Source organism: Sitophilus oryzae, unplaced genomic scaffold (genome assembly GCF_002938485.1).
Source record: "Sitophilus oryzae breed Bouriz unplaced genomic scaffold, Soryzae_2.0 scaffold_1297_pilon_pilon, whole genome shotgun sequence".
Classification (NCBI taxonomy): Eukaryota; Metazoa; Arthropoda; class Insecta; order Coleoptera; family Curculionidae; genus Sitophilus; species Sitophilus oryzae.
In genome coordinates this window covers 3,156,010-3,181,715 of record NW_022145945.1, presented here as the reverse complement: position 1 = coordinate 3,181,715, position 25,706 = coordinate 3,156,010, and the positions used below count along the sequence as shown (strand labels likewise).

The 25,706-nt window shown below is 30.5% G+C and overlaps 2 protein-coding genes across 3 annotated transcripts in view; one reads left to right on the top strand and one right to left on the bottom strand.

The window, feature by feature from the left end:
* Nucleotides 1-301: 301 nt before the first annotated feature.
* LOC115874570 lies at nucleotides 302-12,302 on the bottom strand. Of its 2 annotated transcripts, XM_030889763.1 has the most exons (6): nucleotides 12,144-12,298; nucleotides 11,991-12,041; nucleotides 10,100-10,279; nucleotides 9,963-10,048; nucleotides 7,616-7,769; nucleotides 302-497 (listed from the first exon to the last, which is right to left on the bottom strand). In XM_030889763.1, exons 3-6 carry the CDS (start codon nucleotides 10,272-10,274, stop codon nucleotides 430-432), a joined length of 483 nt encoding a protein of 160 aa, XP_030745623.1. In that variant the 5' UTR covers nucleotides 10,275-10,279; nucleotides 11,991-12,041; nucleotides 12,144-12,298; the 3' UTR covers nucleotides 302-429. The 2 variants fall into 2 exon arrangements, with proteins under 2 accessions (XP_030745623.1, XP_030745621.1); XM_030889761.1 differs by lacking the exon at nucleotides 11,991-12,041 and having other exon boundaries at nucleotides 12,144-12,302.
* A 5,553-nt stretch (nucleotides 12,303-17,855) lies between these two features.
* LOC115874467 overlaps nucleotides 17,856-25,706 on the top strand; it is a 56,831-nt gene continuing 48,980 nt past the window's right edge. Inside the window, exons 1-2 of the mRNA XM_030889616.1 lie at nucleotides 17,856-18,235; nucleotides 25,241-25,398. Coding sequence (XP_030745476.1) covers nucleotides 17,993-18,235; nucleotides 25,241-25,398 — 401 coding nt within the window. The 5' untranslated portion in view covers nucleotides 17,856-17,992. The remainder of the gene's footprint in view (nucleotides 18,236-25,240; nucleotides 25,399-25,706) is intronic.

Here is a 25,706-nt window from a genome sequence, read left to right as displayed (position 1 = left end):
CTATAAGCTTTTAGAAAAAAATCCGGAGTTACAAAGGAAAGTAGCAGTTTTTTTAACGCCATATGCCAACAAAAGTGAATCGTCGATATGTAATATACTATTATTTTGTATGATATTTGTTTAAATTTTCAAAACATTCTTCAAAAAATATATTTTAAACAAGTTATAAAATAATTTATTTTGAAATAAAGTTTATATAAAACCAACACCCAACTATTCTTATAATATCGTAAAAGGCTATCTAATTTTGGTTTAGTTAATAGTAGGGAAATTTTATATTTTAATTATTTTTAAAGACTTAAAACTATTCTAAACAAATAGTGGTATTGTGTACACTATCTAATAGTGCTTATACAATAATACAATAAGTTACTGTCCATTGACAAAGGTACTAGAAATATTAATTATTTTGGCTAAATTCAAGCTGGCTTAAAAGTTGAGTCGCTTCAGATGTTGCTTCAAACTGTAGACTGTGAGAATCTGGTAGATCACAATCACTAAAATAAATAAACACAATTAAAGAGGATATACAGGGTAATAATGTAAGAAGTAGGTTTGGCGTTGGTTTCTATGTAATTTGAGAAATAAATAAAGCTGTCTCTAAACTAACATTGTCAATTTTGAGTCAATATTTTTTAATTCTCTTTCGTGTCGATTGCTGATTGAATTGGAGCCAGAAATGGCTCAAAACGAAATAAGTAAATTACGAACAGTTATTCAGGCTGAGACGACAAACGTTATATCCAAACTACTTCCATTTAAATCCCGAATAACTTATGAAAAGGAATACAACAATTTTCAAAAATGGAAGCAATTAAAAAACGTGCGAGAAGAAATAAAGTTTTTAACCTATCCTCGCTGTTAAAGTATCATTTAATCTACCCTTGCGGTTAAAGTACTATTTTATCTACTATTTTTGATAGATATAAGATAATTTTATAGAGACAACAAAAATGGACGCGATTAGAAGAGCAATGAGAATTCCACGGAGAGATAAGATCAGAAATGAAAACATTTGACAACAGAAGGGAATAGAGGGAACAATAGTAAATGATATAGAACAAAAACAATTAATATGGTACGGCCACGTTCAGAGAATGCACAATGAAAGAATCACCCACAATGAAAGAATTCCAAAACAAGTCATTCATTGGATACCACCTGGTAAACGAAAGAGAGGACGTCCCCCAGAAAACATGGATGGAAGGAATAAGAAGGTCGATGAGCGGGAAAAATCTGACCGAAAATCAATGGGAAAATCGCACAGGGTGGAAGTTAGGCATCGGACAACGTCGTAGGACGTTCTGACCCGAATTTATATCTATATATATAAGAAAATGTTAACAGTTGCTATGGAAAAAATATACATGAGTGTGCTACGACCACAGATTTTTCCAGGACAGAGACGTTTCCAGGATGTAAACTAAGAATAACGAGTTTTTCTTAAAAATCTATTTATAAAAAATAGGTGTGCTTTTATAAAAAAATAAATAAGCATGTCACAACTGACGTGTATGTTCCGCAAATTGTTAATAAAAAATTAAAAACTGGAATCGCACGAATTAGCTTCATTTTCGCCCCAAGGTAAAATCAATGGGACACTTCTAAAAATCATAGATATTAAAAGACATAGAAAGATATACGTTAAAAATTACATTTATACAGGGTGGTTCAAAAAACGTGTGTGTTAAAATAAGATTTATTTTTCATATCAACATAGGTCCGATTCTGCTTCGTTTCGTTAGGTACAGGGTGAAGTCGATTTATTATAATTTTCTTCCAAATGTTTTTAGTGATTCAAATGAAATTTTGAGAGTAAAAGTGACTAATTAATTCTACATATTTTAACGTTAATAAAGTGTCGACATATTAACCAGTGACACGCGTATGGGTTTTCACTGGAATGTGTTTCTAAAAAAACAAAATTGAAAATAAAAAAAAGATCTTGGAATTTTTGCTTTGAATATGTGTTTGTGAGGTTCAAGTTAACGTCTCCTTTCTGCTGCAATGGCTAAACTGGACGGGACCTACTTGTTTACGCGGAATCCGAACTGCGGTCCTCGGCCATATCATGGTCAATGGCCTACCGACTTAGGAAGTGTCTAAATTAACTCTTACTCACGAGATATCCGTGAATGAGCAGTGTGTATCAATAGATTTTACACTTTTCCCTTTTTTTGGACAACAGCACGATGCAAAGTTTCTGAACCGGTCACCCGTCCATCCCACTAGCATCGCCTTACGTCGCTTAACTTCCGGTGTTCTAATGGGAACCGGTGTTTCCGACGTAGCTGGGTAGTTGCCCTGCTTTTGAATATAACTTGTGGATATATCAAATTAAATCAATATATAGAATGTTTACCCATTGGTCAACGTCACGTCATGTATTGTCGAATTCTCTCAATCACTTGCTTTTTTCTTTAGTCGTAGAAGTTTGTTCACCTAATTTTAATGTAAGCATTCAGAACGTCATAATTAGGTATAGTAAATTTCAATTAGTAGAAAAATTAGTAAACTTTTGACTTTTCCACTAATTATACTTCAAAATTTGCGAGGAATCTCATTTTGGCCTTTGATTATCACCCGCATCACCCGTCAAGAAAAATTTTGGTTAGAAATCAAAAGTTTATTGTTTTATAAACTAAATTTTGAGCTAAATATTATGTTCTCTCTATGGATACAACAGACTACCGCAAGCTGTTGCTAGGATATTTTATTAATTTTAATTGTGTTTTTTAGATATTGTGAATGATCGTAAACTAAAAAGTATATAAAGTGTAATTGGAACCACTAATTTATTCCACTAATGGGGAGGTTCTGAATGAAGCTTTATTTTTAGTAATTGTTATTGTTTGAGGTTATAATTTTATTGACGGACTTTCGATCAATGTCAAAATTTCCTTTTAGTAATTGTCATTATGGCAAAACGCTTCAAAGATTTAACCAAAACGAACAAAATCTCATTGCTGAGCGTCGAGAAAGAGACGTTGGTAGAACAATCTTGGGCCCGTGGACGTCGTATATGAAGTAAGTACAGTGGCGGATGAAGAGGCGGGCCATGGGGCGAAAGCCCCCCTAAAATCTATAAATTGGGTTAAATATTAGGCTTTTGGATATTCCCATATGTTTAAGAAGAAAGATCTTTAACCAGTGTGTCTTGCCTGTCCTCACGTATGGAGCTGAAACGCTTACTTTGACAAAAAAGAACATACATAGAATACAGGTCATGCAACGGAAAATGGAAAGGTCCATGTTGGGAGTTACACTCAGAGATAAAATACCCAATCATACAGTACGAAATCGAACAGGAGTAAGAGATGCGGTGATATCTGTCTTACATCTTAAATGGAATTGGGCAGGACATGTGGCTAGGATGACAGATGGACGGTGGACAAAGAGACTTGTGGAATGGAGACCGAGACACGAGCCCTATAGAAGCAGAGGACGACCTCCTAGTCGATGGACAGATGATATTAAGAGGGTGGCTGGAAACTGGATTCAAGTGGCACAAAATAGAAGGAAATGGCTAGAGTTAAGGGAGGCTTTTGTTCAGCAGTGGACGGTATAAGCTAAATGATGATGATGATAAACGTTGAGTGATGACTGAAGAGTCTTTATATTAGTTATTATAGCTTTTTTCATTTTCCTGTTATTACCGATTCTGAACCGTCCTAGAACTCTGCAGCGCATGCGCAAATCAAATAATGTCTTAATATTTCCTTCTGCGCATACGCATCATAGTTCTAGGACGGTTCAGAATCGGTAATAACAGGAAAACGAAAAAAGCTTATATATTTTACAAATGTCAATAGCACAGTGACATACATAAAAGTAGCTGTTAGTGTAAATTTTACTTGCTAACGACTTGTAATACAACCAAGTTAAAACGTTGTAAAAAAATAATTATTTAAAACAATGCCAGTTCATGTAAATATTTTATTTAAAAATTTAGTAATCTTTTTTGAGTCACTTAAATCTATGGTATTTAATATCTATGATACAAGCGCACATGTCTATTTGATGTCGAATTGTTATTTTTTTTCTTTTTCTAGAACAGGAATTGCACCAGGGCACATCAACTATTCATAGATTTTCATAATAAAGGGATAGATAATCGATGTATTTATTTATTAATAAGCTCGTAAGCTAGGTGCAATTTTTTAACCAATAATTTAAACGGATCTAATAAAACAAAGAACTATAATGTCTTATTAGAAAATTCGAAAAATATAGTGCTATAGCATTGGTATCTGGAGAATAATTAATGAAAATAAATACTAATTAATACAGAAAGAAATGCTTTGAAATAGTGTATTTACTATACCAGGTGTTGCATCGTCGGACGGGACATAGGAAATCCTATTGGGGGAAATTTTAATGGGGTCAATTATTGGCTTCCCTAATTATTTTAGAGAATAATTCTAATTAGGTTTATTGAAGAGCACTAAAACCCACATTCAAAAGAATAACTTTAGATATTTTTGATTAGCTCGTTTACAAGTTATCGCCGATTTCTTTTTAAATATTTCTCCTTTCTTATGGCCCTGTATTTACTTATGAGCACCAGTCAAGGTAAAGGATAACTGTCAAATGAAGTTGTCATTTCAGAAATTTACCTATTTTGTGCTTTATTATTATTGAAAACTCATTTCTACATCGGAAATCTTAAAAATGTATTTATAAATACAAATTAATATAAATTAAAGTAAAATAAAGTAATCAATTACAAGGCTAATTATAGTATTATAACAATATTCAATAACTTATTAATTTAAGTAATATTAAATAGTTAGAACTTTAGGATTTAAGATGTTCAAATATTCCTCGACTGCTAGACAATAACCCAGGCGATCATAAAATTCTTTTCTTGCATTCGCTAGTTGGTAAACTGAAATTCTATTGCATTCGGCAGAAATAGCATTTTTTAACTCGTCTAGATTGGGGTATTTTTTATCCTTGTATATCCTGTTTTTTAAATGGCCCCAGAGAAAGAAATCATTTGGCGAAATATCAGGAGACCTTGCTGGCCTTTACTGTATGATTTAGGCCAATAACGTTTCCGTTAAAACTATTGTCTAAGGTACGGTTGTCGTCGACGGCAATCGTTGAACGCCATCTTTTCATGTATTCTTTGGCTAGGCCACAGTAGTCGCCAACCCAACAGTCGCGCTTTAGCATCGGGTTAGTGACTTGTGTCTAGCCCTAGCAGACAACTGTTAAGTCCGACCAATCACGTTAGAGTTTTTGATAAACAGGAATGAATTAACACACTCCAAATAACCACGCTAACCAACCTGATTGGTCAAGCTTAATAGTTGACTGCTAGGACTAGACACTTCTGGGTTAGTGTGCATGCATCATGAAGAGAAAACTATTAGCCCTTTTGCTTTTAGAAGAGGAAGAAGACGAAGAAATTATAAAATATTTGAAAATGAAGAAAACATCGACAACTCATAATATTTTTCTTAGAAGACGTAACGACGGAAGTTTACTAATTAGTGAACATTTGAAAGGCGATGAAAAGAAGTTCAGAGAATTTTTTCGATTAAAAAAGGATCAATTTTACTTTGTGCTCAGTATAGTGGAAAATGATTTAAAGAAGGCGTCAACTAATGCAGTTAAATACCCCATAACTCCGGGCGGCGCGTTCAGACTAGTGTTGGGAAAATTCGAATTAAATAATACGACTAATTCGATAGTAAATTAAAACTAACTAATTCGAATTATCTTTTTCGATATAATCGAGATAAAAATTAGTAGTATTTTATATTATATCTGTGGTAACCGAATTACAAATGAACATAAAACATAACCTCTTATGGACGAATGCGAATATTAGTAATTAGTATAGTACTACTAGTAGTATTCTTTCGTTCTGAACGAACTGAAAATTTTCACTTAAACTGATTTATAAAGGGAATCGACAAAGAAAGGAACAATCCGATATAGAAAAATCCAGAAATCATTGTTATTTCCTATACCACGTAGGAATAAATCAGTTTAAGTGAAAATTTTCATTTCGTTCAGAACGAAAGAATACTACTATTATTTGGTTCATTTCCATCTCACCCAAATTTCACCGAACACCTGCCGAACACTAAAATTAATTTTCTTCTTTTATCTAAATAATTATTGATTGCAACTGATAAAATAAAAAGAAAAGAAATACGAAAAAATACGATACTCGGCACTTTTAAATTTAAAACTTTAAATTATGGTTTAATTTATTAAACGGCTTCGGCACATTTAATAGAATACATTGAATAAAGAATATTTTTTTATTTTTTTTATTCAGTGATAGAATATAGGTATATGGCAATGGTTCAGAATTTGTTTAAAATAGCCCCTAGACGAGCACTAGCTGGGACGAATTTATTTTTAGGTTAAATTTATAATACTACTAAATAATGCGAATTATTAATTCGATTGTGAAATATGAATTATTACCAATTATTCGATGGTGAAAATAATTCGATTATTCCCATCACTAGTTGAGACTGGTATATCAAGCCGTCAGGCGCTGTCGGCGGCGCCGGGAAAGAACGGCGGACGCGATGATACGCGTTAAAGAAACTTTCTGTGGAAAATTTACTTTCTGTGGATATTGCGTCCTTGTTTCGACAAACCTGTGTTGGTTTTCTTTGTTCCAATATCGATAATTTTGAACATTGGGTTTATTATTTAAGGTAAACGTTCATTCGTCAGTGAAACATATGTTTTTTAAAAATTCCCTATCCATATTTGCTCTTTCCATCATATCAAAACAAAACGCCTGCCGCCGTATTTCGTCCCCATTTCGTAGCTCTTTTGTGCTTTTCATATTTGAAGGAATAGTATTTATGTAGTTTCAAAATTCGAAATGCTGTAGTGTGATCTATTCCTATTTCATCCTCAAGTTTCCTTGTGCTGATCTTTCCATCGTTCTCTTCCACGCACAATAAAACTTCCAAGTCGGTATCAGTTTTTTTACTATATTTTCTCTTTGTTCCTGCCTTGCTTCACATCTGCAGTTATTTCTTAGGGTAATTTTGGTCTCAAATCTCGGTATCGGTCTATTCGGATACAGAGCAGCAAACATATCCGACACCTTTTGATAACTATTTCATTGATAATACCATTTAATCATCAATACTTTTTCTTCGGTAGTGTAATTCTTGGCTAATATTTTCGATGTAGGTATGAGTTTTTAATAATAATAATAAAGCACTAAATAGATAAATTTCTGAAATGACAACTTCATTTGACAGTTATCTTTTACCTTGACTGGTGCTCGTAAGTAAATACAGGGCCATAAGAAAGGAGAAATATTTAAAAAGAAATCGGCGATAACTCGTAAACGGGCTAATCAAAAATATCTCTTATCGCTAATCAAGTTACTCTTTTGAATGTGAGTTTTAGTGCTCTTCAATAAACCTAAATAGAATTATTCTCTAAAATAATTAGGGAAGCCAATAATTGACCCCATTAAAATTTACATGGGATTTCCTATGTCCCTCTCGACGATGCAACACCCGGTATAATGTTTTATTATTGAGTGAAGACACATTATTATAGGTAATTTTTTCTTATCAAAGCAGTATTTTTTCAACCAATTATTACTATTGATTATACTTACGAGATATTAAGGTGCTAAAAGCTATATGTGCCATGATATAAGATGCGTTGTTAACTCCTGTATGATGAATAATTGTAACCAATGTTCCCACGATGTATACAAAAAGGGCAACGGGATTTAAAATCAGCCATGGCATCAGCAAAGTTGGATGATTCTAAAATGAAATAGGTACATGTATTAAAATAATTATAATAATAATAATAGCTCCCGTATATAGCGTTTAACGCCTTGGGAGTAGCAAAGTACAGCTTGCCATGCTATTTCTTATTATTATTCTAGGTAAAAAACATTGCAAATTAGTGGAAATTTTGATCATCATTTCATTTAATTTTTTTATTTATATAGTTATCCTAAATATCATAGAAATACTAAAAAAATTGATACAAAATGTTCAACAAAAGCATCTGTTGGAAAAACGCAAATTCATTTAGGTATTATTGCTCGGTCATCCCTGACTATACAATTATTACTTAAATTTAAAGTAAAACCATGCAATAAAAGCAAAATTCTGACTGGAAGCTTTTTTATACGTAGTACTATAGATGTAAATAGATGTACTTACGATATACCATCAAAAACATAGAATGTACACTCAGAAAAAAATCCATTGTAAAATGCACAATAAATCACGTTAAAATAATTAACTCGTTCTATGGAATTCAATTTACCTAATTATTTGATTCATAAACGATTGCTGATAATATAATATTGTTTAATAATTAATTTAATATAAGTTTTGTATTTAACATTTATTTTTAAACATCCAAACAAATGAGATAATGGACTTTACTCTATCGCTGACTCATCCTGTACAGAACAGAAATTTGTACAGGTTATTAAATTCAACATAGCCCGGTTTTCTCATCTATAGTGGCGTTAGAAACCTAAAAATACTGTTATTTTTTGCAATTTACGATTTAGCAAGTCCTGTCTATATACATACTAATAAAAATTCTCTTCTAATGTGCCTCACCATCTTCCAGTGCTACGAGCCGCCCCTGCTAAACGTTACTTTCTTTTTTTAGAATTTCTGTGACCTTTGAAGGAATCTAATAAAGCAGATCAATTCCAGGACATTACAAAAACCATTCGTCATTAGACAAAATTCACCTGGATACCCTTATTGTATCTATTATATTGTATTTTTTATTTAGGAAGACATTCAATTCAATTATTGTATTTACCGACTTATCACCAAAATATTAATTCCGAAATAAAGTTATTTTACTAATAAATTTGATATTTATTTCATTTAAATTGTTAGTACTGATCCTATTCAATTAAAATCGACTCAAGCTTTAAACAAAGTGACATATTAATAATTGGTGCCCGGTGGCGTAGAGGTACAGGCTCTCGTCTACCAATCTCAAGGTGTGGGTTCGATTCCCACACCCGGCATTTCATCAGCCGACTATTCTTATTAAAATAAAAATAGTTTGGGTACCTAGGTCGACTCAGCCTTAAATGAGTACTTGGGATTCACAATCCTGAGCTAATAATAGGCGGTTGAAGCGTAGGCTAGCCACATTACCTTCCTTGTATACCGAACGGCTCTAGTATAGCAAGCTGTACCTTGCTACTCCCAAGGCGTTAAACGCTATATACGGGAGCTAAATTATTACATATTAATAAATCATTAAGCATTGCGCTTCAAAATATAAAGAGAAAGGCTTGAAATAAAAGGAATGTATTTGAAAAACAAAAGGAAAACACTAATAAACAAATATATATTTCTTTAAATTAAATAGGCAGCATTTTTATTTTATATATATATATATACCACTAACAATGACAATGATCATGTATGTTTTTTCTATGTACCAGTATATGCATAAAATCAATAGATGTCTTATTAATTCAATTATGACCATTAATGAGGCCAAAATATGTATGTTTTATTTGATTCATTAGCAATTTTTTTATTTTACAACGTTTTTTCTCTCAATGTAAAAAATGCCAAATCTCGCAATACAAATCTTCCACTAAAAAAAGTTGTGAGAGCTCATGTAAAACCAAGTCAGTTTATTTTATTTAGTTTCTCTTTAAGCAACAATTCAACAATTTTGATTCAAATTGTTAGTATCAATTTTAGACATCTTTATTTCTGTAATAATTATAATGACTTGGCAATTGCATGCATGATATGTTATTCTCTGCTATTAAAAAAACTCTATTCTTAAGAGCACTGTTTAGATTTACTTAGTAATCGAAAAGGCAAATTATTCTATTTTAATTATGGTGCCGTGCAATTGCCAAGTCATTATAATTATTGCAGAAATAAAGATCATCTAATATTCAAAATCATAAAAAATTTTGAGAGGTTACATCTGAAACGAAAAATACTTACTGTTTCAGCTGCAAATATGAGTAAAATCGAAAAAACACACTGCAGGGCGCTTACGACAGCACATGTGATAAGGATTGCTCTTAAAGCTGAAACAAATAACATTAAATGAAAAAAAAAGTATTCTTTTAAATATTTACTTGTTAACTCGGGTATAACGGAAGGATCAGACATTTGAACTAGTTCATGGGGATGTTCTGCATAAGCTGAACACAAAATCATAACCATAAAAGCGAAAATGCTTTGGATTACTCCGATGATGATGGTTCCATGCTTCAGGCTAAAACCGCAGCAATTGGTAACTTCCACACCCATTTTTTCTGTAAAAGAAAATTTGTTTTAATATTAAATCGAAAATAGTATATACAGGGTCCTGCAATAGTGCGTCGGGCATCTGTAGCTCCTAGAATAAAACATTTGGAAGTTTTGTTTAAATGCATATCTAAAATATGTACTTGGATGTATTTCAGACAAATATTTTAACTTCTATAGGGTGGCTAAAAAAAGTGTGAGTGGATCGGGATAATTTTTTTTAATGGAACACCTTGTATATTATTGCAGTTTTGGCTTCTTCTCAGATCACTTTACATAATCCTAAGATATTAGTAAATATATTTTGATATGTTCAGAGATATTAATAAATAAATGAAAAATATACATACGTTTTTTAGCATTTCTTAAAAAAATTATTAAAAATACAAGAACTGTTCTGAAATCAAAACTATATTAAGTATTATTTACTTTAGATGGTCTGTACTTACTTTGTGCTATAAATATGGTAATCGTAAATGGTACAGGATGTTCAAAATTCTATGCCAAACTTTCTAAAATATAAACTAATATTTCTTTTTTTAAATAGAACACACTGTATATTATTTTTTTATTAGATGGAGAATCAAAAAATGAACATTTTTTATATTTATATAGTAGTTCAAAATATTGCAGATAATCGCGGTTTTATATTTCATATGGCATTTTCCATAGTAAATTTTTATCAAAACCACCCAATGATTGACTTCAGGTTTAAACAAAATTCCCATTTTTTTTATTCTAGGAGCTACAGATGCCCGGCACACTATTGCCGGACCCTGTATAGTAGTAGAAAGTAGATCATTCCGCAAAATTTTCAGTCAGTAGAGCAGTCTTTTTGATTGCTGAAATGATCACGAAGACGCTAATATTCCCCAGCCAAGAGCTGAGTTTTCTCTTTAATCAGATGTGGAGATAAGAGCACTGAACATCACATTCATCAAGCGAATTACCAATAAGGATTTTTTAATGCCAATGTGATTTTTACCAAAAGACCTGTTTACGTAGAAAATGACAGAAATGTATAATTTTTCTCTCAATAGTTTTATACAGGTACGGACGAAAAGTTATTACCCTTAAAAACATTTAAAAACATACATATTTTTGGTGGCCCCCTACAAGTAGGAGTTTTTTGACATCGAAATAAAATTTCTCATGTCAAAAAATACCTAGACAATAATTCCTATCCAAATATCGACTATAGTTCAGAAATTATTTGGAAGAACCCGAAATAAAAATGAAACTTCTACACCCTGTATCTCTGAAACGAAGTATTTTAATACGTAAATTTATAAGAACTTTTTTACTTATTTTTAACTGACAAAATATGCTGGTGAAGTTTTCAGAATAAAATTTGGACCACCCTGTATTTATCGCCCTAAAAATCTCATCACAGACTGATCTATCCCCTTGGACCTCCAGACCCCCCATTTGATTACATTGACGCATCCTGTTCCGCCATGTTTGAAAATGTATAGGAAAGAAAAGAACTATATTAAAATCAAATATACTTATATTTCCTGCAAAGTGCAAACTACTACCCACTTCAATTTTTGCTGAAGTTGTCTTAAGAATTTATGATTAAACAGTGACGTAATCATTATTGAATGTTTACAACACACACAATAGTTTTAATTGAAACATGCATTGTCCTAATTAAAAGTTGGCAAATATTTGAATGTTCTTTGAATCATAGTAAATAACAATATGAATAGTACTTACATTAACGAATCTATTGTCAATTTATGGATTTTATTCGCTGATTTACTATAACTGGAAGACACGACAACAAAATATGTTTATAAAATAATTATAATGATCAACACTACCTAAGTATACTAAAATTCAAATTATAGAAACGAAACTAAAACTTACTGGTATTTCAAACAATACTGCCACAACACTAAATAAGCTCAAAAGTTAAGAATATAATTAAAACTTTCAGTATTTCTTAATATTTTCAAAAATATACACATAACATCTGTCAAATCTATTGATATCTCATGCTGAAACAATCTGCTGGGAATTCCTGCTGAACCGGACGAAGTTCTCTTGTTATTGCAGTTCTCATCCATGGGATATATTGTACTCCTTCTAATTCTTACTGTAATAAAGGATAGAATGAAGTTCTAGAAATTGAAAGCCGGTCATGCTCAGCTGCTTTACCATTTATTAAGGTGGTCTCGACTAAAATTTTTGTTCATATGAGGAAGTAAGAGGAAAAAACCGACGATGTCCATGTCATAGAACTTTTTAAATATTTAATCAACTTAACCTGTTCATAATATCAAGTCGTAGAATCCTACACGCTTTTCTTCATTTAAAAAAAAATATTTACAATTTTTGTTTATTTTCATTTACAAAGATTGGATGTGACAATTTCACATTTCTGAGAGCAACGACGATTGAACTTGTTTCCATGGCTAACTAAGTGAAATTAGTCAAGAAAGATAAGAATTGGCTATAACTCAGTAATTTTGTGAAAGAAACATATTATAGCTTATATCGCTGGAAATCTTAAAAAATGGCGCTATTTATGAAGTCATGGCCAACTATGGTTTCTATTTGAAAAAAACATATGTTTGTGCCATATGTCAAAAATGACAGGCTTTAGAAAAAATCGGAGAGCACAGTCTCATTAGGGATGTGATTATCTACAACTTTTATCTGAAAACTTTTTGTCTAAAATAGATTATAATGGAATTAGGGACAATTTTTAAAATAGCCAAAATTTGTTTTTTTCGAAATATCTAGTAAGCCATGAACTTTTTCGAAAATCTGAAAAGCGCATATTTATGACCCGACAAAACTGCAATTCTTTCCCCATTTAACTGACTCTCTATCTCCAGTAGCGATGGGAACTATCGAATGAATTACACTATCGAATGGTTAATGAATGAATGATTTCAACTATCGAATGGTTTTATTCGAATAAAATCATTCATTCATTTGTATACTAAAGCATATGTGACAACCTCGCCGTGCGACTAAATGGTTATCGTTGAGCCACGACTATCGAATGCTTTTGATAAATGAAATTTAGTATTCGTTTGATTTTTGTATGCGTCAGTGCATTATTAGTTCTTCCAAATTTTTATAACTTCGCCGTATAAATACTGTGCTATTTTTGCGTTTATTAAAATAGTTAAAATACTAAAATAGTAGTTATTTTCTAATTTTATTTATTGACGATTGTGTGCATGTGCAGGTGGTCAAAATTTTTCCGAAAATTTGTGTGGTTTTCCGTAGTCCGATCTTTCAATTATTTAATTTTATATGGTATATGGTCTATTTTTTAATGGGAAATTTTGAGAAGTAGCAATTTTTAAGAGAGATGAGATGAACTAACAATTAATTTTAAAAATACATATTTGTATTTTAGATGTTTTAATAATATGAATTAGTTGAACTTAATAATCATATTTAAGTAATGTGGTTAAGTAAATGGGGTTATCGAACTCAAACTATGGGGTGAGAAAATTAAAATGAAAGTTTTACACGTGACAATTTAAAAAAAAAGTTAACGATGTTTGTATTTTGTTTATGCTAATTCTCTTACATGTAGTTTTTTGCGAAGAAATTTTTCATTTATTTTTTAATGTAAATGCCAGTAAAAGTAAATATAATTTTTAAATAGTAATATAAAGCACCTAATATAAATAATTTTGATTTCTAATTTTTTATTTATATTTTCCCTCCATTACACTGCATGCTTAGAAAATTAATAAATGTTTATATTTCATGATTTTAAAATTTGTTGTTAATATAACAAATTAGTTTTGTAATTATTATTATTTAATAAACCAACGTTGCCACACACAAAAAATTTAAAGACTATATTATTTTTAAATAGGATCTAATATAAATAATTTTGACATCTAATTTGTTGTTTATATTTTGCTACTACTTAAAAAAATATTTATATTAAATGATTTTAAATTTTGTTGTTAATAGGTATAACAAATTATTACTGTTATTATTATTTATTAAACCAGTCTTTGCTTAAAAACATTAAAAATCATTTTCCTACATCCAAAATAACAAGTATTACTGCAGTGTAACAACAGAATATTAATAAAAAAAATGCAGAATATATAGACATACTAACCCTAACTAACTAAAGCCAAACAATAATATTCTTTGCTAATATCAACTAATACCAAAATATGGCAACAGCGTCCTTCATAATGTATTTTCTGTGTAAATACTAGCACCTCAATAAAAAAAATAATGTGTCCTTATCTATATCTGACTCCGCAAAAAATCAAAGATGCCGGCTTCTTTCATAGCATTGCAACCGACCGCTGTCGGGTTTCTCGGAAAGAAACCTACGTCGCCGGGCGACAACTAAAATTCAGTTAATATTTTATTATATTCGATCCTGACGAATAAATGAATTTCATAAATGAATGAATTTTATAAATGAATGGTTTTTGCTGCCGAATTACTAGAATACAATATTTCAAGGCAGATGACGGATCTATTCGATAATTTTTATTCGAATAGTTTTCAACGAATGTTTTCTTACTAACTATCGAATTATTCGAATGAATTCCAACTATCGAATGTTTCGATAGTATTCATTCGATAGTTCCCACTACTAATCTCCAGTAGTTTCCGAGATACCCATAGAGAACATCCTAGGAAACTCACCCTGTATATACATAGTTTTCTAGGACACATTTTTATAACTTTTACAGTTCGGTTTGGATTTTTTGTAAAGTTTTAAAAAAGTTGATTTTTTGATTTAAATTACCTGATTAAAATTTAAAAAATCACTTGATTTAAATCACGATTTAAGTCATGATTTAAATCATTTGATTTAAATCATGCCAACCCTGGTATTTCGCCACTGCAAGAAAATCTACAAAATAAAATAGTTATTTTTTGTAAACACTTCTGCGTTAATCCCAAACGGAAACTACTTGCCAGAAGTTAGGTTTACAGATATACAAATTTGCCTAACGACCAAAAAAATGCTTAACGTTTCGGAAAGTTTATCTCTTTCCATCTTCGGAAGCAACAAAATACAAAAAATAAAGAAAAAAAATATTTAAAATATTTAAATTCAACTATTCGAGAACAATTTAGTTTTTTTAAAACAGATACGTCTACAAAAACCGTTGACGTTCTGTTATATTATATGTCATTTTAACATGAATGATTATTTTTAATTTTGATGTAGGTATGGTATGTTTATTTATGTATATTAATAATTAATATATAATATTATTATATTAATTATTATTTATTTATTTATATTATTTAGGTTAGTTGTTTCACAGATTGCTATCACACCATGTATATAAACCAGCTATTACTAATTAATTATTCTTCAAAAACAAGTATATACCTACTTATTTTATAAATTTTATAAATATACTACTTATAAATCAGTTCTAACTGGATTAAATTATGTTCAATAATTGGGTATTTAATGTCGTTTGGAATGAATAGAGAGAACAAAATAGGCAATCGTAAATGCATGTATCAAGCCTATTGGTTTTAAGGAAGACTAATGATAGGTTAAGGGCTAATACTCGTAGGCCAATAATAATAGAGGAAAGCAGCAATTTGTAGTATATTTATGAGTATACGACCAGTGGCAGGTAAACAGTTCAATTTAATAAATGTACCTAAATATTAGAATAGTTTAGTAACTTAAACCTTGGAAAGGTAAGATAAAAATTAAATATAAATAGTCAGTAGCGGCTGGTTCTATAGAAGACAAGATAGAAGGAAAGAATAAGTGTACAGGATAAGCCTTAAATAACTGCAAATATTTTCAGATCTGGTAGATCTCGATAAAAGAAACTTGATATTATAGAAAGATCTTATACTTTAAAAATTTGAAAAAACATTTTTTGCTTAAATTTTGAGAAGCACTGGATCTTGTCTGGATTTTCTTTTTTGTAAATTTAATCTACTACCACAGAGAACACAGCTACTACCTATGTAGCCATATTATCAAGAAATTTTGACTATTAACTAAAAACTAATAAAATTTCGTTAAAACTAATAAAATTTTATTAAAATATATCGCATTTATAGTAACTTTTACCTCAAAATTTCATTCAAAACGCTAAAAGTACTTGGAAGAAAATTATAATAAATCGAAAAAATATTAAAGCCTTTAACACCCTATAGCTATAAAACAAAGCAGAATCGGACCTATATATACAGGGTGGTCTGAACTGTATTCCGGAAACTTCGGCAGCGTATTCTGCAAATAAAAATAAGTAAAAAAGTTCGTATTGTATGTCCTGAAATGCTTAGTTTCGGAGATAAGGGTGTAGAAGTTTCATTTTTATTTTTATTTTTTTCAAATAATTTCTGAAGTAACGTCAATATTTGGATGAAAATTGGTGTCTGGAAATTTTTTCACTTGAGAATTTGATTTTGATGTCAATATGACTCCTACTAGTAAAGGGCGCCAACTACATATTTTTTAACTGCTTTGAAGTATTTGCCTGTATAAAACTACTGAGTAAAAAAATATACATTTGCGACGTTTTTTTACGTAAAAAATGTCTCTTGGTAAAAACCGCTACGAGTATTGGGTTTCCAGATATTTGAAACCGAAATTATCAATACCTGTCATCATTGACATAAATTAAACATGTTGACTAAATAGTTATTAGACTAACATCATAAATTTGAAAGTTTTTGTGCCAAAAGTTCAACAGAAAGTTTTATCACCATCTTTTTGCAGAAAAATTTATGATTTATTAAAAAAACAAAAATTCCCAAATTTATTATTTCAGTGAAATAACTATCTACTCAACGTGTTTATTTTTTATTTTTCACAGAGATGTATATTTTTCCCTCGGTATTTTTATACAGGTACGGACAAAAAGTTATTACGCTTCAAAACAGTTAAAACACATGTAGGTGGCGCCCTCTACCAGTAGGAGTCATATTGACACAATCAAATTTCTCATGTCAAAAAACTTCTAGACACCAATTTTCATTCAAATATTGACTTTACTTCAGAAAGTATTCGGAAAAAATCGAAATAAAAATAAAATTTCTACAGCAAACCCCGAAACTAAGCATTTGAGGACATACATTTATACGAATTTTTAAATTATTTTTATCTGCAGAATATGCTACCGAAGTTTCCGGAATACAGTTTGGACCACCCTGTATATGTATGAAAAAAAAAAAAATTTACGTGAGGAATTTCCCCACCAGACATGCACATGTTTTTTGAAACACCCTGTACAGACTGATAGAGCAAGTCATAAAGAAAATGTAAAATTTTTATTGTTTTCTATTTTCAAATAGACAGTCAAAAAAGATTTAATTTAAAAAAAATTAAATGACATTCTCCGAACGTTTTCTTCGATCATACGGTATTATTTCATGTCATTAATTTTATTTTCAATTATAAACCAAATTACTAATTAAATTAATTATCAAGTAATAAATTCATAGACTAATATTTTTTTAAATTGTATTTTATTAAAAAAAATGTAAGAGTTGCGCTACTGTTATGATTGCATGGATTATTGGGAAGAATAAAACACCAATAGACGGACAGATACACTTTTTACTTATGTATACGTACGTGATGAGTAAAGACATCCCCTCCACTTTGTAAACCTATCAAAAGCTATTTGTTTTTCCACTTTCAGTCATCCTCTATCTTTCTTAGAAAAAACACCACCAAAGTGCCTTAATTTTCCACAAAAAAATATTTTTATTTCCGGTATTCTTAATTTATGAATATAATTACTAAGAAAAAAGTTAAGGAAATATTTTATGTATTGTTTCCAAACTCTCGTCCGGTAGAAGTGGGATTCGTGACAACTGTAAAAGTTTTCAAGTTTTTGAAAAATAAGAAAAAACAAAGTAACATGCGGTTTCCGGCCAAGTTGGCTATAGGCAGTGGTTGTGCCATGGTTTTTATCATATTCGTTGGATTCATCATGTTTCCTAAAATGATCAAAGGAAAAATAAAAGATGTAAGTTTATCGTATATTTTAAAAGATTTTTTGCACTTTTTAATTTTTAATTTTCATTTTTATAGTCCCCCAGTGATTTTTTTGTACTCATTTTCCCAGTGCGTGATTATACAGGGTTGTTCACCACATACGACACGGGATATTTGTAGCTAAACGATTAGATTTTTTACAAATTTTAATTTTTGTGTTTGTTAAAGGACTATTAGAGCTACAATTTTAAGATAATTTTACAAGATACAAAATGTCCCAAATAAGTTAAAAATTATATAGTTGTATTTTTTTTAAATGAAACACTCTGTATATTATTGCATTTTCAATCGATTCTACGATTAGAATAAACGTAAATTTGATTAAGGTTTATCACATTTAAACCTTACCATTTTTTAAATATTTTCAATTTTGTGAAAGTGCAGTAAAAAATTTAAGGCTTCATTTCTCCAAAGGTATCAAAGTTTTTGATACTAAATATTTACTGAAGATTATTTATTGATCAGATATTGTGTTTCAATAATAAAAATTATACTACCTTATACAGAGTGTCCAAAAATTTATATTAAATAACTACTAGCTTTAAACAGCAATAACTTGTTTAATTGAAATGGAACACCATGTATATTTTACGTGAATCGGATACACAGTTTAATTGTATATCAAATTGTGTTAACCATTTGTACCTACCTCTTCAAGTTTTCGTAGAAAAATTATTTTCTTATAATTTAGACCTTATTTATCACTATACGCAGGGGTGGATGGGCCATATGGGAAAATGGGAAAATTCCCGGTGGGCCGGTGGAAAGATGGGCCGGTGGGCCGGTCTCGATCAGAGCTCAAAAAAGATTGGATTAGCAAATTAAATGGTTAATCTTCTAACTAAAGTGACGTAAGATCCTTAGTGATCCATAACTAACTAATCAATTTGCATCAGTATAATCGTCAGTTGCTTTTAAACATAAGCACCAATTTGTAAAATAACTATTGTAAAATTTCTTTCTCTGGGACACTTATAATTTTAATAATCATCTGTTGTTTGTTCGGTTTGAAAATTTTTATTATACAAGGTGAGTCTATAAGTGCAAATATTTTCAGGGCTGGTAGATATCAATAAAATAAACATAACATATTCTCTTTATCCAGTTTCAAATAATAAGTCCAATCGAGTTATTAAGTCCGGAAATTTAAAAAAAAATAGATTTATTTTTAAAAAAATTTGAGTCACCCCAATTTTTCGGCATTTGCATCTCTTTTAGTACCGTAATATCAGAGATTAAGAAACTATACCGTGGGAAAATTTGCGGTGAACAGGAAGTTCTAAAAAGTTTTCTAAAATATACAGGAAATTTTAAAAGAAAATGCTCGATTTTAACATCTTTTTTTACAGGGAAAAAATGTTAGACGTGTTCCTGGGGTCGAAATATACCAAAATGAAAAGACTTTTGCACTTATTTAAGACTCACCCTGTATAGTTTTATCCACTATTCTTTTAGAGAAAATGCATTCCGCATAAAAATCTTGTTTGTTCTAAACTGGTTGATCCCATATTTATGTTTTCAAATTTCTATAGCTTTTTAAACATGAAAATGTAGTAGAATTCATTTCCCTTAAGTCCTAAAAATCAAAACGCTATCATTAGGTAAATTTAAATAGTCTCGATCTAAATGTATACTAAGAATACGGTAGCGTAGATTGACAACTGGAGGGGGGGCCTCGGTGCAATGTTTTTCGAGCTCCCCTTTTGTAAAAAGGTAGACGAATTTGACGCGAACTCTGCGGTTGACGGAGAAACCATATCTATGCTTAGCTTGAATTGGGGACGGACTAAAAGCCAAGTCTGAGATCTAAAAGCTAAGTCTAAATTGTTGTTTAAAATGTTGCTAAAATGAATTTGCTAAAACATAACTGAGACAGCAGAGAAGAGTTAAATAAGATTTAAACTAGATTAGATAATAAAATATTAATATGTCTCGAAAATCCAAATGTTCTTATTATGGACTGTAACATAGCATTACATCCGAACACATTTATATCCACTGCCTAGGTATTGCCTAGGGTTTTTTCGTTTGATTCATGGCATTATCATACAAGATGCCAAATGTAGAAAAGTATAGAGGAAAAGTTTCGTGATAAGAACTATACAATAACCTAAAAAATGCTGCAGTTTTAATGGCGACCGCGGTTCATTCAGTTAAAAACACGTGTACACGAGGAGGTTGCTGCTGTAGCAGAAAAGAGAGAATTTCTTTTTACAGTGTCTAAGATAGTATATACCTAAAGAAAAGCTAAAAGTGATGTATTTCACAGAGGATTGGGTCAGCTGAACGTTTCTCAAAATCGTGACTCAAAATCGTAGCCTATTCAAGATCAAATTACCGTTATCGATAATGGAAATAAAGCAGTAGAACCCTGTAAAACTGAGCGATTTTGTAGTAAAAATTCAGATGTCCGACCTAATATTGGTCTTTACGAAAATTTTGATCATTACATTTTTTTTTTAAAACTTGAGGCAAAAGAGCTTTTTCGCGAAAAACACCCTTACTTATATATTAATAAATAAAATATATGTTTCTTCGTTATGGTCATTTTGTTTTTGTGGATTTGGGCCGGTTGCCTGTTTTTCCCGGGCCGGTTTCCACTTCCCCATCCACCCCTGACTATACCCATCGAATATTGATATTTTAGATTTTTTAAAGCAACATATAATATGTACAAAATGTATAGGTGGTATAAGTATAATAATTATCCAAGCCCATTTGTTTACAAAAAGAAAACTATTTAAATATTTTTAAAAGAGTATACCAATTAAATATACCAGCATTATTTCTCAGTGGATTTGACTCAGAAATCAATATAATAGTAAGTTATGAAAATGAACGTCTCTGTTGTTATAAATAACCATTCGTCAAAAAATTAAATAAAATTTATAAGGTGCTACTTTTTACCACACTTTCTAATACACATACAAAATTCAGTTTTTTAGTATTTGGAGCGATTATTATTAATCAACGTAAACAGTCAATTAATAATATAAACAGTCAATTAATATAGTCACTATAATCTATAGTCACTGGAATCATACTAATTAGTCCTTTTTAACAAAAAATATTTAAACAGTTTTTTTTTATTTTTTAATGAAATAAGCGAACTATATCGATAATATTAGTATCTGTACTCTTGAAAATTTGTTGCTACATTTAAAAATAATATAAAATGTCAATATTCCATGGGTATAGTGATAAATGAGGTCTAAATTATAGAAAATGCATTTTCTACGGAAACTTGAAGAGGTATGTCTCTCTTTACAAGAGGAAAAAAATGTTTATGAAAGAAGCGATAGCCTCTAAACGAAAAATGAAAGAGACTTTTTTAGTACAGAAACAGAAAAACTTTGTTACTATTGATATTTTGAGAAAAATGCATTCCTCATAAAAATTTTGCTTGTTCTAAACTGGTTGATCCCGCTTATGTTTTCAAATTTCTATAGCTTTTTAAACATGAAAATGTAGTAGAATTATTTCCTTTAAGTCCTAAAAATCAAAACGCCTTTCAATGGTACTATTATTTCGATTTCGTTCTTTAATAGATAGTTTATAGGTTTGTATCATAAATATGTAATATGTGACCGGTCGTAGCTCCAGCGTTAGTGTGTCGATCTGCGGAGCGGAAGGTACTGGTTTCGATCCCCAGCCAGTACGGTCGCTTTATTTATTTAAATAAAAATATTTATTTATCTAAATAGAGCGACCAACGAGCCGCCACCTCAAGGAAGGCAATGGCAAACCACCTTGGGTATATTCGCCTTGTACAGTGTGTCCCATTTTGGTTGAAATCATAGGGTATCTCCGTTATTAGTGAAGATAGAAGGGTGTGGTTTGCACAAACCTGTCCCACTTTTTCGTCAAACGGAAGATGCTGCAAACAAAATTTTCATAGCCCTCTTAGTTTCTAAGCTACAGGGTTATTTCGAAAATTTTGCAATTTGGGACACCCCCTGTATCTCTGTTATTGTTAAAGGTATCGAGAAGGCGAAAACTGCTTATTGTAGAACTTTTTACGTGGAATACAGTGGCATAGTCTGTTTTTTTGTCCAAAAAAATATTTTTGAAAATATGAACTAAAGTTATGTTTTTTCAAATGGAACACCCTGTATATTTATAAATCATATGATCGGTCTTGCTATGAGCTTCCAAAAAGATATATCACTCTATATTTATTTTTACTATTTACTGCAATATTTAAAATATATCATTTTCTTATTAGTCGGCCGTGATAAATAACAAAAAATCAAAATGGTATTTACTAAAATAGTCATACACATATTAAAATTTATTTGGGATTGATATATTTTACTTTTGAAATAACTGTTACCACTGAAACTGTGAATATATTTTTCTTTTTTTTATAACGGGATGGGTTTGCAAATATCTAAATCTTGAATTATTAAAGCATTTTTCAGGTGTTCGACATTGTTGTAGTGCCCACGATATATTTCGTATTTCAAAAATCCCCAAAATCAGAAATCGAGAACGGCGAAATCCGGGAATCGAGGAGGCTATCAATATGCGTTCATTGGTTCCAATTCATTGATTTGAAAAATAATAATTTAACAGTATTCTAATATTTCCATAGTTATGAGGGGGAATGTTCCCCATCTTGCTGAAAGTATATTTCACGTAAATTAGCTAAAGGAATATCTAAAATTTCCGATACGATAGATTATTCTTACGTATACACGTATTCCAAGATTTACAAATAGCGGTAGAGAGTTAAGTTTCCCTAATATATAAAGAATTTATTAGCGGCTCCCAAAATAAAACAAGAGACAGATAGCAGTATACTTTTAATAATTCTTTAGTTTCTTTTATTATCAATCATGGCCTACTAATAAATATGATCTTTTAATAAAAACTTTTAAATATTGCAGTAAATAGTGAAAATAAATATAGAGTGATATATATTTTTGAGAAGCTTATGGCAAGACAGATCATATGATTTATAAATATACAGGGTGTTCCATTTAAAAAAACATAACTTTAGTTCATATTTTCAAAAATATTTTTTTGGTAGAAAAACAGACTACGCCACTGTATTCTACGTAAAATGTTCTACAATAAACAATTTTCACCTTCTCGATAGCTTTAACAATAACAGAGATACAGGAGGTGTCCCAAATTGCAAAACTTTCAAAAAGACCCTGTAGCTCGGAAACGAAGAGGGCTATGAAAATTTTGTTTACGGCATCTTCCGTTTGACAAAAAAGTGAGACAGGTTTGTGCAAACCGCACCCTTCTATCTTCACTAATAACGGAGATACCGTATGATTTCAACCAAAATGGGACACCCTGTACAGCCTCTCAATAGTGTTCGGATTCGGTAATAAACTGTAGGTCCCGTGTGCTTGTGAAACACTGATGACACACATCACAAGTGCATGCAAGAGGTAGCCGACGCTCTATACAAAGTATGGCACTGTAAGAAGAAGAAGATCATAAATTTTAATTTTGATTAACGTCATATTTGTTGCTGATATTTAAATATCACATTCTCAAAGAACTATTATCACCCTTTCCGTAGCTAAACTATTTATATATAGCTTTAAACTATAGTTATTTGTTATACAAGACGATAAAATGGTATTTTATCGTCGACCCAAAAAATTAGTGAATTAATTTCGGGAAACAATAATACAATTTTTTCGTCGTGTATAAAACAATATTTTTTCTATAGCGAGTTACGTTTTAAAAAATATTCAGAAATAATTATTTCAAGGAATTTATTAGGAGTAGAAAAAATATTGTGCCGAGTTGGCGTTGGTTTCTATGTAATTTGACAAATAAATAAAGCAGTCTCTTTAGTTGTCAGTTTTGAGTCAATACTATGGTCAAAATTTTTTAATTGTCTTTCGTGTTGATTGCTGATTGAATTGGAGCCAGAAATGGCTCAAAATGAAATAAGTAAATTACCAACAGATATTCAGGCTGAGGCGACAAACGCCATATTCCAAACTACCGTATGATCGAAAAAAAACGGCGTCCAGTTGGCTTGGAAATAACGATCGATGACATTTCCCATATAATTTTACATATAAAATGACAGCGATCTTCATTTCATAGCCATCGCTGACGCCATTTTTATTCGATCATACGGTACTTCCATTTAAATCCCGAATAACTTATGAAAAGGAATACAAACATTTTCAAAAATGGAAGCAATAATTAAAAAACGTGCGAGAAAAAATAAAGTTTTTAACCTATCCTTGCTGTTAAACTATCATTTAATCTACGCTTGCGGCTAAAGTACTATTTTATCTACTATTTTTGATAGATATAAGGCAATTTTAACAGTTGCTATGGAAAAAAGTAAATTTTGTGCTTATTTAACATTTTTAAATCAGCCAAAAATAGGCGTTAAAGCTTTTTCTAAATTTCTCTAAAACTTTATGGAAATTTGGAAATGTATTAACGAGATTAACCATTTTAGAACAAACACATTTTTTTATGGAACATTTTTCTTAAAATGTTAATAATAAGAATAGCTTTTGCGATACATATACAAAGTACAAAATAAAAAATATGTGTGTAATACTGTAGGTCAAATATTAGTTCGTTATTTCTCAAATATATAAATTAAATGTTTTTCTCTTTGTAATTAATGGGGCATATTATAATTACATGTATACCAAATTTAATTAACTATTTTTAGGTGTAATTAATAAAAGAAATTATGTAAAAAAAATCACATATGGGAGTATTTAATTTTTCGTTTTCAACCCAACCTATGATTAATGGTTAATTAAAAACTACTTATTTTTTTTATCGTTTATTATTCACGACCTTTAAACGGCACAAGTACTGGCACCGAGACCTAAAAAATAATACATTTCAACAGTAATAACAAAATTATAAAATCATTATTAAAAAAATAATATCTTTAATAATGAAGACACGAAAATTTGGTACATAATAATTTCTGTAATACTATATAATTATCTCTTCTATTATTATTTTATAGATGGTGAACTTGAAGCCAGGCAACGATTTGAGGGATATGTTCGTCAAAGTCCCATTTGGTCTCAGCTTTAAGGTTTATGTTTTTACTGTGTTGAATCCAGAAGAAATTGAAAATGGGGGAATGCCACGAGTTAAGGAAGTGGGACCTTTCTGTTACGAGTAAGAAAACAGGGAATATTATTATTTATTGATTATAATGCCACCTTTCCTCCAATAAATATTAATTTAAGTAGTTTTTCTACTAATCTCGGATGATAACTGGCGTTGTCCATAACAATGACAGAGTTTTGGAAGTAATGTTATAATTTCGGAAAAGTAATCTTCAAAAACATCAGCCGTCATTTCTTCATTATAATCATAGTAGAAGGAAAAGAGTAGTTGCACTCTCCCAAATATTTTCTGCCAGTTTTTACAATCTGTCGAATATCGGCAGATTGCAGAGCGTTTCAGTTGAGTTCCGTCTGTCG